The sequence below is a fragment of the Carassius auratus genome, chromosome 22 (genome assembly GCF_003368295.1).
Source record: "Carassius auratus strain Wakin chromosome 22, ASM336829v1, whole genome shotgun sequence".
NCBI classification, from domain to species: domain Eukaryota; kingdom Metazoa; phylum Chordata; class Actinopteri; order Cypriniformes; family Cyprinidae; genus Carassius; species Carassius auratus.
The window spans coordinates 24,172,130-24,184,871 of NC_039264.1; the positions used below are offsets into that span (position 1 = coordinate 24,172,130).

General features: G+C 37.4%; 1 protein-coding gene and 1 long non-coding RNA gene across 2 annotated transcripts in view; one reads left to right on the forward strand and one right to left on the reverse strand.

The window, feature by feature from the left end:
- LOC113040103 (rab GTPase-activating protein 1-like) overlaps positions 1-12,742 on the reverse strand; it is a 93,660-nt gene that overhangs the window by 9,724 nt on the left and 71,194 nt on the right. The window contains exons 18-19 of the mRNA XM_026198358.1: positions 10,366-10,407; positions 5,145-5,273 (exon numbers count right to left, since the gene is read on the reverse strand). Of these exons, the coding sequence (XP_026054143.1) occupies positions 5,145-5,273; positions 10,366-10,407 (171 nt within the window). The remainder of the gene's footprint in view (positions 1-5,144; positions 5,274-10,365; positions 10,408-12,742) is intronic.
- LOC113040105 (uncharacterized) lies at positions 1,030-3,048 on the forward strand. Its single transcript, XR_003275156.1, has 3 exons — positions 1,030-2,072; positions 2,470-2,865; positions 2,966-3,048. It is a non-coding gene; the product is annotated as an uncharacterized LOC113040105 (long non-coding RNA).

The window sequence follows — 12,742 nt, forward strand, 5'->3', positions numbered from 1 at the left end:
TAAAAACACAGACACTGACACAGACACATCGGAGCGAGAAACCATCACACCACTTGTGTTCTCACTGAAGTCTCAATGGTACTGGAGGCTTGTTATTGCAAAAGCAGTTGTAATGGTGACAAGGCAAAAGCTTGCTCTTGGGTAAGCAGACGACTTCTTTGAAAAAACGCTTCGAACAGCCACCTGTGATGAAATGTACTTTTATTTACAAATTTTTTTTTTTTTTTTTTTAAACAAAACTAAATTTTCTTTTTCGTTTTTAATTAGTCTAGGTTCAGCTTTTCCATTTACATTTTTCAAAACTCTGTTTTAGTGGTTAAATTTAATCTTTTTAATAATAATAAAAAATAAACAATGTACAATTTAACAGCATTTTATTAAAAGTTTGACAAATATAAAAATTTTAAGGCCCTATGAAATGTTACATTTTTTTTCTGAAATACTGTTTTCTTTTCTTTAGCCAAATTCGATGTTTTCCAGGAATTTTCTGGATTCAATTTTAATGGTTTAATAAAAAAATTTAAATCAAAAGGATCTCTAACAAATTTATTTTATACCTTCCCCCCCCCAGAAATACTGATTTGTATTTACATTTTTTTCCGGTTGAAAAATGTAAAATGTAAAATGCGCCAAAGTTTAATACTGAAGTCTTAAAGATTTTTTTACACAAAACAGGAGGAGTAACACAGAACAAGCATCAGTCTATTAATCTGACAGTCAGTGGCGCAGATAAGAGGCCAGGCATCATTAGAAGAAGAGATGTTAAACGAACGCTTAGTCCGGATGTGCTGTGTAGCCACAGACCACAAAATGACGTGTTGAAATGGCACAACCGACAGTCAAGCTCTCAACACAACGCTCATTTGCTTTAACACTGACAGTCATATGCGCACGGAAACTTTATTTCGGTAGGTTTCGCCTCAAACGTGGTTGGTGTAAATGATGTTTTTGTATAAACACAAAACACCTACATGGTTATGAATGAGTAGACGATCTTTCCATTCACACCGACAAACGCGAATCCACACAAACTAAGACACGTCACAACATCAGAAGTACGAGTGATTAAAAAATTACCACACAACTCTTTTACAGCAAAGGCAAAGCTTTGTTTCGATTCATCGGATTAGTTAAACCAGTGCGTTTGAATATTCAAGTCGCTAGGCTCTTCTGAGTATTCAAAACACCTACTTGAGGAAAAAAAAAAGAGTCATGACATGCAAAATTGCATTAGGCTGACAACCAATCGCTTGCTCCTGAAGACCATGTTCATGACACACACAGTATTTTCAGCTCCAAGTCTGCATTCCTTGGAATAAGGACATAATGGGGATAATTGTACAGCCTTGTAATTTTATTACAGGACATTTCTCACAGCCTGGGAGGAAAAAGGCTCTACAACAAGACTAGAGCACGTTCTTGTCGACTCCTGAAGGTGAAAACAGCCGTTTGAGTGAGACTTACCACCGGTCTAGGTTTGGAATGAGCCACCAGACTGGCCAAGAAATCCTCCTCGTTGATCTGATTGATGACATGAGCGTCGTAAGCCACCGTTATCGACACTTCCTGCATCATCTTGGCCAAGTTTCTGCGAGGAGCACCGAGCCAGACACAGGTGAGCGCCGAGAAACAAGGGAGGGAGGAGGAGAGAGAGAGCTGACAAGTCTGCCGAGACCGGGACCAGTAGACAAGTTTCTTTACGGATGAGAGCCGGCCCCTTGAGGCGGGAAATAAACACAGGGGGGAAGGACCACAGAAGAACACGCTCTCTCTCTCTTTCTCTGATTCTGTCTTCCAAGGAACGTGTATATCCTGCTCAGTTCTGCAAAAAAGACAACGCTCTGTGAATTGCAAGGTTGTGACGGCTCTTATCACCACGGTCTCATGGGTAGCGCTGGTTACCGCTGGAAATATGTCGAGCGAGACAAGCGGAAAAGGTTGAAGAGGCAGGGGAAGTTTGGGTTTGTCAGACAAACCACAACGGGGTCTTCTAACTCCCCTGGTGGCTCTCGTTTGATCTTCTTTATCTTCTCATCAGGCCTCCCAAGAGAAACGAAGCCTTGGTTTATTAGGTATCCCAACGCAGACATCCGAAGACTCTGGATGGTCGGAGTTCTCCAAAAGCTGTTTCCACTCTCAAAGCACGTCTCCTTTCGATTAACTCCTCTTTCAATATCAAGAGGATGTGAAATTTGGAACTCGGCTCGTAATCCGCCAACGGGGCAAGTTGGTACGGCTTGTGCTTTCGACGCGCGCAGGTGCCTGTGAATTCCATCACACTGTAAGCTTATTACCCGGCGACTTGATCCTCTTTAAATTCACCATTTCAAAGAGCAACAACCTCTTAGCGTTTCCTCTTCTTGCACATGTGATTGGAAACGGCTGGGATCACGGGTGGCAGAAGTAATCTGTGCACAGCTTCACGGTCTCTCTGTGTGTGTGTGTGTGTGTGTGTGTGTGTGTTTCCAGGTCTGATATGGAGATACGGCTTCCTGTCCTTGCTACACAGTCTCCTCCCTCTCAGCCGTCTCATAAAACACATCCACTCGACATCCCAAAAGACAGAATCTTCTAGAAGCCAGCAAGACTGGAGACGGCGAGGATAAAAATATCCCTTTTGAGCTTGAATGGCAGGCTAAACGTCTTTATTCGCCCACTCCTGCGCTCATTTTGGATGAAATACCTAATTGATCTACTCTCCTGCCCGTCTTTCCCTTTTGTTTGCAGGAGATAAAGAGGAAAGTGATACCAAGTACTCATATGCACACGGGCAACACTGAGGCGTGGTCAACGCAGATGCTGGGGCAAAACACCACTTGGCATGATGTCAAGAAAATCCAGATGCAAAATCAGAAGGATCAGATGGTTTGTGCTTAAGGTCTTCCCTCCAAAGGAACAAAAACGTCCAAATAGTGTGTATATATATATATATATATAGCAGGTATTAACCCATCCTTCTCATTAGGGTGTGGAAGAGACGTGGATCAAGGGTGCATGGAGGTGGGTATGGATGATTGGAGAGTTGAAAGTGCCATACAAATGAAAACCGAAGGATAATGACCTTAAAGATACATGATTCCAGCATAAAACGAAGCTGCTCTCTTTTTGTGGACTTGCTGATGAATGCACCTGTAACATCACCTCACTCAGGTGATGGTTTCTCTCTGGTTTCGAATTTCTCTTTCGCTGGGTCCTAAATTCTGACAAATGCATGGTTCTCTGTCCAGTCTCGGTGAATAGACAACATAACAGAATGCATGAGATACTGTTTGACTTAAAGGAAAACCACGACAACAACAACAAAACAACGGTTGGGCCATACTACATACATGTATAAAAAAGGTTATTTTTATGATGCCAGCATGTTTTGCCTCCAAACTGTAGTAGCCGGAATGTGTCCAGATGTTTAACTCTTTCTCTGCCACTGATGTAATTTTCTGTCTTTCTGCGTTTTCACTGGTGTATGGTAGGAGATGATATTACACATCTTCTGAAACTATTGAATGTCTGGATCAAAATGCAGTTAAGAAGAAGCAGCAGAAACAAGCGATAGCATATGTAAAATAACACAATCATCAAGCATTAAACCGCATATAAATAAAAAATGATAGGACTTTGCAAGTTTTGGATGTGTTGATAGAAGTGATCTACTACATGTGTTTTGATTATCATTCTAAACCTGATTCAGATCTAGTCTTTTACAAAAACGCTTTTTTTATTTTATTAAACTTACAAACATTCAAGTGTTTTTTTTTTTTGTGAACAACTGTTTATTTAAAATTTCTTCTGGGAAAAGCAGTATAAAACAAAAAAAATAGTTTGAAGCTAGAATTTTATTTATTTATTTTAAAGCAGGAGCTCTGTTATTTGTTTTGGCATATTGCATATTCAGATATTCATACAAAAAGTATTCTGGGGGCCATTAAACTTGTGAAAATTATAAAAAATTAAGTGGTTGGCAAAAATGAAAAAAGAGAAAAAGAAAAAAATAAAATAATTACTAATACTACACTGTAACATTCTACCTATTTTAGTATGATTTATTTAATTGTCGTTTAAATGTTTCACAATATAGTCATTAGAATTAGGGTGAAAAATGTGGTTAATTGTCATAATTGCCTGTTTTTATGTTCACACACACACACACACCCACACACACGTGTATATATACACATACATCAATACACGTATATGTATATATATATATGTGTGTGTGTATGTATATATGTATATATATATATATATATATATATATATATATATATATATATATATATTCACACAGTATCCAGTATACACTGACACAGACAACAGAAGTACATACTAGCCATATCCAAGAAAACATCTCTTTAGCAACACTGTCATCCCTAGTTAGACAGTGCGTTATACAATGACTGCATTACTGAAGCACAGCAGTGAGTGAGTGGGGCACAGGAAATCCTGCTGTTAGTGACAGTGAGACTGCACTTACAAGAAGGAGAAAGAGAAGTATGAAGGAGAAGATGAAGACAGTATCATCTCGATCTCCTCCTTCCTTCCTGAACATGCACACTCAACTGCACACCAACCCCTGCCTCTAACAAAAATAAACTCTTGAAAGCATGAATGCATGGAAGCAGCAATAACCGCAGCAGAAAATGGGTTAGAGCCTATAGAAGTCCTGGGGAATGAGTCTCAGGCAGGGAATTGTGGGTATTTATCCTTGAGTCTTAACTCCACCTTGTATCAAGGGAGCCTTGAATCACAGGCAAGGTCTCTGCATTCCCTGAATACCTGCAAGCTAGCTTTGTGGTGTAGCACTTCACAATTCTCAGACGATGCAAAGTGACCTGAGATTACATAATGAACTCCTTCAACACGAGTACATAGGTTTCCACCCATTTTATCATCTACCAGGCATAAATCCAACTGATCAGGCAACTAAAAGCACACCTCATCACTATAAGCCACACAATGTGAAAAATCACTGTTCAAAGCACATACAAAAATGTAGATAAATTATTCAAATGAAAATATTTATGGGGGTTTGTTCAAATCAAAAGAACTCAAGTAATCACACAAGAGCTCAAGTAAAATGAAATAAAAATGTATTAATAAATGCACAGTGTTTTGTTGTTTGACAGATGTTTGGAGTTGTTTCTTACCTTGATATTGCAGGCTTGCTCCATCAGGCGCCGAGCGTTCTCCGCTGCCCTGTAGCGTTTTGGGAGCTGGACCCGGAAAAATTTCAGCGCACCCTCAAAGTCAGCTTGAAGCAGGTCTTCCTTAGAGGTCTGCACGCAGAGAGAAAAACAGAACTGGTTTAGGGTCATTTCAGTAAAATCAACCTGATGACCTGCCTAAAGAGGACCTTTGCTTGACGATTGTTTTCCTCATTTATGATTGCATTTAGTCTTCTGTGAACCTGACAAAGCCACACAACCCTTCACAGATGCTGTATTGGTTGAGCATTAATTAGATATTAAAATCCATATATCCAATGACAACAACAGTAAGAGTAGGATTTGACAGTACAATATCATTTCGAAGGAAGTACCAATACCGAAAGTCTGGCTGATTACGAAAAGCTACAAATTTAAACATTTTAAAAAAATCAACAAAAAGAACAATAAGAATAAGAATAAACCTAGGGTATCAAAGCATTTTAATAAATATATACAAACCTTTACAAATAAATTAATAAAAAATAATTATATAAAAGCAAACGAAAAAAGAATAGTTTATACGCTGCAAGTGAACGTAAGGTATTAAAGCATTGAATAGATCAATAAAACATTAAAAATAACAATAGACTGTATGCTGTAACAAACAAACAAATACAACAATTTAAAAATAAACAGAACAGAACAGCTGCAACTGAATGTGAGACATCAAGGCATTGTCAATAAAACAAAATAAATATACAAACAAATAAATATATAATTAAAAATAAAATATTTTTATGCTGAAAGTGAACTAAATGTATTAAAGAACAAACAAACAAATTATTTTAAAAAAATAAATTGAAGGTATTGTAAATAAAATAAATATATATTTTACTGATACTTTTAAAAAGGCCACACAAGCGATAAGAGCCACATACTAACACACAACACACAAACAGACATGAAGACGTCGTCTATTTGCAGCAGCGTCCCCTCACCGCCAGCAGCCGGGGCACAAACAGGCGGTGACCCATACCCAGCAGCCCCATGACTCTATCGGTACAGTCATTGACCAGCCCACCCTTGTCCTCTCCAGCGCCCCCTTCCTCCAGCCTCCGCACGGTGGGTGGTATCTGAGCCCATGGCGGCGCTGAAAGCAAGTCTCTCTCTGGGGTCAAAGGTGAAAGAGCGTCTTGGGCTCCTTCAGAGTCCCCAGCATCGTCCTCCCACGGAGGCTCTGGGGCTGACCTGGAGTCAGCCACGTTGGCGTCCCGAGACGGCGTCCAATCTTGGAAAAGTTTGTCCAGACGGTTGATTCGGTAGCGCTTAAGCGGTCTCGTTTGTCGTTGTCATTCGATCATGATTCCACAAGCGCGAGTATGCGGCGTCAAAAAACGGAAAGCAGATTCACACTCACATTGAACCATATTGGGTCCGCAATGTAAACAATATCAGAGACCACGCCTAGTTTAAAAGACGCCAAAGCAAACCGAAAGTGGCTTGACATACTTCAAGGAAATACGCTTTCGATCCCAGTTTATCATTGGCCGGCTCCCCCCGAAATCCCAAATTTGCAATCTGTTGCCTGGCAACAGGCAGGAAGAGAGTTGCGTGGTGCTGTTGAGACGGACAGCACGTCTTCCGTGTTTTGATAGTCTTCAAAGCGTCTCAGACCCGAAAGTTGAGTCGTCGTCAGGTGGATCCAAGTCTGTGGAGTCAAGCCAAGTCCTCGTTCTCGCACGGTCCAGAGTCTGTCAGCTTCGGCATCCTGTCGAGGTCCAGAAGTATCCCAAAGGTGATAAGTGTGGGATGAAGGAGGAGAGATGCAAGTCTGGGCGGATGTTATCGTCTCCTCGTCCTCCGGCCTTCGTTACTCCAGCTACAGTGGCTTCACTGATTTGCTTTTCCTAAGTCGACAAGAGTGTGAGAGGAAGATGGGGAGGGAGAGATGCTCACAGAGATGCTGTCGATGCTAGAAAAGGCGGCGGAGTGGCGGAACGAGAGGAGGAGAGGAAGATAGGAGGGGCGTCGCGAGGGAACGGGAGACCATGGGCGAATGGACAGTGGACACGGCCGAGGCTCCAATGCAACTCATGCTAAATGCTAATTGCTGCTGGAAGCTCGCTGAGGGAACAGACGGGGACATGTGGAGAAACAGAGCGTGAGATGGAGGGGTGTGGAGCGGCAGAGAGAGAGAGAGAGAGGGAGAGAAGAGGAGGAGGGGGTTTGGGAGCCTTCGGGGAGAATGTCGTAATGGTTAACCAATAGGAGCGAGGAAGGCAACCCCCTCTAGCTCTAGCTCCTCTCTATCTCTCTCTCTCTCTCTCTCTCTCTCTCACACACACACACACTCTCTCTCTCTCTTTCTCTCTCTCCATTAATGCACATCTATTGCTTCCTCACATGTACAGTCACATCAGCTACTGTCGACCTGATTTCACTGGTTTCTTCCGTTTCCATTTAAACATGGCGGAAAAACTGCAGAACATTAAAATAGCTAGAAAATAGTAATAGAATATTATTTATTTGAAAATTAGCTCAAAGTAAAAAAAAATATGTATATTGGATTATAGTGATGAAAATATAATCAGAAACTGCAACTGAGAAAAATGTGAACTACAAAATATAATTCGGATGCAATAAGACTAAATGTGTAGATATATTATTTTTTGTTATACTTTATATTTTAAATTAAATTTATTTTATATAATAATCTTTTTCAGAATTAACACTTATGACACTGAATATATTTATATATATATATATATATATATATATATATATATGTGTGTGTGTGTGTGTGTGTGCATAATCAATTATTAGACATTTTAATGACAGAGAATATAAGAATATGCATAGCTTTATAACACAAAATATTTTTAAATCTGTTCTTTTAAAAGAAATCTTTTGTATATATAATGTATGTATTATATATATGCATATAGACATGTACACACACACACACACACACACACTTGCACACACACAAACAAATATATATATATTAGTCAAACCAAAAATTATGCAGACACCATATATATATATATATATATATAGGGTAATTATTATGCAGAAGAAGTGGAACAAAAGAAACAACATCTTCAATGAGCACCTGGAGTTTGCCAAACTTTAAAAAGAAACCAGAGAATATTATTCTGGTTCTCACATCTGCTTTAATTACAGAAGAGGGAAGTGGAGTCTATTTCTCCACTTTAAATCAAAGGGTATATCCGCATCTCTTCTATAGGTTACCTCAGACACATTCAGGCCAGCGCAGTCCTCTCGAGCTATAGCTCCATTTGTCATTCTGCCATTGCAGCTTACACAAAGGTGTGGCTTTGTGGATGAAGCTAATGTATTAGTGCTGAGAACGCTGTTGGAAAGCATCGCAGCAGACAGAACTGGCCAAACGATAATGACAAACTGCCCTTTAAACCGCAATGGAAGCTGAATAAACACTTTATTCGAAACTATCAAATATTTGGTATTTATAGGTGAATTTTGTTCTAAAAAGTAGCACTTCTGGGCTTTGCTTGCAACCCTCTGAGAAGCAGTGTACTATAGTTTAAATACATCATGAATAGGCTGTATCAATAGAGCTCTAGTGGCATTACTGGGCTAATGACCCACAGCTGCACACTGTGTCATCTATCCTGTCACTGATGATCAATAACACCACAACAACAAAACCAAATGCACGCATACATCACTACGACAGCAGCCATACGGCTCGGATCAACTTCCTTGTTATGTGGCATAACGAGCCAATGCATCTTATGAAAAGAAAAATGCCATTTGCTTGCAGGAAAAGTGATAAATTGGTTATTTCCTGTTTACGATGCATTGCCTAACCTGTTTTCATGTGTGGTTATTTGTATTTTTTAAAATGAAATGTACATTTCATATTTGAAAAGCTTCAATAAAAATAAGCGTCCGGTATTCTTTTTCAGAAAGAAAAAAAACAGCTGCACACAAATATTGGGTAAACTCAGGAAAAAAAAAAAAAAAAAATTAAGGCAATATGTCTTCTTACCAGCAGAGGGAGACACACTCTATATTTTTATTTTTTACGGCAGAGTGTATGTATTTTAAACTAAAAATCAATAAATCATGTGCCAGGATTCTCACACATTTTAGCAAATGAATATCCCTGACTTTTTATGGTAAGGATAAGGACTTAAAATAAATTAATGAATAAAATAAAACAAACCCCACAAAACAACAAATTAAATACTGCTCTCAAAGAAATGCTGCACTCTTAAAATGAGAAATATTGCTTTGGCAACTAACTGAAATTAAGCTGAAGAGCTAAAATGACTAAAAACAATAAAAAAAAACTAAACTAATAAAATAAATAAATAAATAAAAATTAAATAAAGAACAATTCATTAAAGAAATCTGCACTCAAATAAATGGTGTTGTTATTGGTAAATTATTATGAGAGCAGAAATAAAATAAAATGTTATTTTAGATCAAAAACTTAAATGAAAATGAGAAAAAGAAAATGAAAAAGAAAAAAATTAATAAAATAAGAAAAGTAAAAAGTAAAATAAAATAATAAAATGAAATGTTGCACTCAAAAAAAATGGTGTTGTCATTGGTAAATAGAAGTTATTATGAGAATTGTTTTCTATAACTGAACTAAAGCTGAAATTAAAATATTTTAGTTAAAAAACCTGAATGAAAATTAAACTTATTGTTTTGGCAACTGAAATAAGTTTAATCTGAAGTACTAAAATGACTAAAAACTATGTGATATGATAAAACCACATTATTGTGATGAAAGCAAAACAAAATTAGTAAATTAAAACAAATTAAAATATAAACTAAAAATATAAAAATGAAAGCCCACTGAAAATGAATACTATAATATATAAATTATACTAAAATAACAGATTGTAGCTAATAGTTTAAACCTGAGCATGACTAGAAATAACTCAACTTTTTATAGTTTTAATAGATTTATACTGAATTGAGTTTTCCTAATTTTTCATAAATATGACAGGGATTTTAAAAATAATTATTTTATAAGAGATTTCACTCACAAAAACCAATTTCTAATTTCTGAACACAACTACATATATATTTCTATGACTTCTCACCGATTTGATTAATCTCCTCATTTATTTTCCTCCATATAAACCACCTCCATCATGTGAATTTCCCGGGCTTTTCTGAACTATTTAAACCAAGGAAATGTGAGCACGGTGAGGTGCAGTACCTTCAGGAGAGCCAGCGCCACATTGAAGATGATGTTCAACCCCTGCGAACACAACCCACAAAATACACATCAATTACACACACAATCATTTCTATGAACATCAATCGGGCCACATACAAAGGCGCTTTATTGTAAGGAAGACTATACGACTGAAATGGTTCGGAGGAGCCACAGTGCTGTACTAGCAAAGGGAAGTACGATGTCGAGTGCATTTGCATTTCCTAAAATAGCTCGAGTCATACAAAGAGCTCGAATGTGTGGGAGTGACAGGAGCTGAAGGAAGAGGCAAGCAATCTCGCTGGCACACGCTCAGGTGGACTGACAGGCAGGTGGATGTGAAGGACGGAGTGTGTGTGTGTGTGTGTGTGTGTGTGTCAGAGGGGAGCAGGTGGCGTCGCAGTAGCGAGCGGAGAAGCAATGCTGAAGTCAGCTCCGCATGGAAACACCCGTCTCCAGCATGGCTTCGACAACTCGTTCACATGGCAACAATGAGCTAAAAATATCCCACGGTCTCTATTAATAACAGACGGCAGAGACTATCTCTCCCCGACAGGCTCTAGATGGCGCTAGGGGGCTAAAGGGAGATTGCAGGGGGGGTAATTGTGTGTCTGTGTTTGTTGAGGGAGGGATGAGACTTTACTCTTTGGCTTGGGAGCTGAAGGTTATGCAAGAAATACGAATTCTGATTCTTGCTAGAATTTATACTAGAACAACGATCAGCAACAAGGCAAAGCCATTTACAACAACCTGAGTAATTCATTATTCATTAGCTTGAAGAATTGTCATCGAGAGTTTAAAAGATGCAGTGATTAATTACAGCATAACTATCGAGAATAGTTTGGGGTCGGTGAGATTTTATTTATTTAGTCTCTTTCATACAATAAATCTGTTCTATTTTGAAATATCACAACTGAAAATAATTGGTTTTTATTTTTATATATTTTAAAATGTAACTCGTTCTTCGGATACAAAGCAGAATTTTCAGCATCTTTAGTGTCGCACGATTCTTCAGAAGTCATTCTAAAATGCTGATTTGCTCCTCAAGGAATATTTATTATTATTATTATTATTATTATTATTATTATTATTATCATCAGTGTTGAAAACTAATTTTCCTAGAATATTTTTGTGCAAATGGTTTTTACTCATTCTTTGAGTGCAAAGTTCAAAAGAACTGAAAAAAACTTAAAAATAAATAAATATTAATATTATAAATATTAGATGTTACATATACCGTATTTTCCGGACTATAAGTCGCACTTTTTTTATAGTTTGGCTGGTCCTGCGACTTATAGTCAGGTGCGACTTACTTATCAAAATTAATTTGACATGAACCAAGAGAAATTAACTAAGAGACATGTACCAAGAGAAAACATTACCGTCTCCAGCTGCTAGAGGGCGTCTACACTGAAGACATAGAGCGCCCTCTCGCGGCTGTAGACGGTAATGTTTTCTCTTGGTTCTAAATAAATGTGACTTATAGTCCAGTGCGACTTATGTTTTTTTCCTCATCATGATGTATTTTTGGACTGATGCGACTTATAATCCGAAAAATACGGTATATATATATATATATATATATATATATATATATATATATATATATTTATTTATTTATTTGCAGTTTTATAATTTTTTTCTAGAAGTAGAGTAAATCTAAGTTTGATGTATAAGTTTCTATATATGAGATACATATCATAAATAATACTCTAATGTATATACAGTTTAATATACACTTAATCTAAGTTTAAATTTAATCATTTAGTTTTTATATATATTTTCTTTATACACTTAATGTAAAACAAATTTATAAAAAAAAATGGCATGGCAATTAACTTAAAATATGTAGACTTGTTAATTTGAACTACTTACATATATCTTATTTATTAGTTAAAATTTAATCAACTTTTTTTTCAAGATTTTTTGCTAGTAACCTTTAAAAAATGTGCAAGCCCAGTTATTATTTAATCCTCAATAGCACTTCCCTTGTGAACCAGACTTTGTTTCCTGACAGACTGATAACAAATCCTGTGTGTCCTTAGTCCTGGAAGTAGTTTGAAGGAGGCCAATCAGATTAGAGCTTGCCAAAGCAAGAAAGTGCTTCTGGTTTTGTGCGCAATAACATTGGATGGGACGTTTTTAAAGCTTCTTTAGAATAGTATATATTTTGGGGGGAAAAAAACGGAATAAAAATGAATTGAAATGCAATATGATTTAGGGAGAGATGCGTGAAAAAGAAAGACTACGATCACTGAGAGTTACTTAACAGAGAGTCAGAGCCTCAAAAGAAGGCAGAACACTAAATGAATTAGAGATGAACTGATAGATGGCTAAGGAGAGAGAGAGAGAGAGAGAGAGAGAGCATCTAACAGATTCT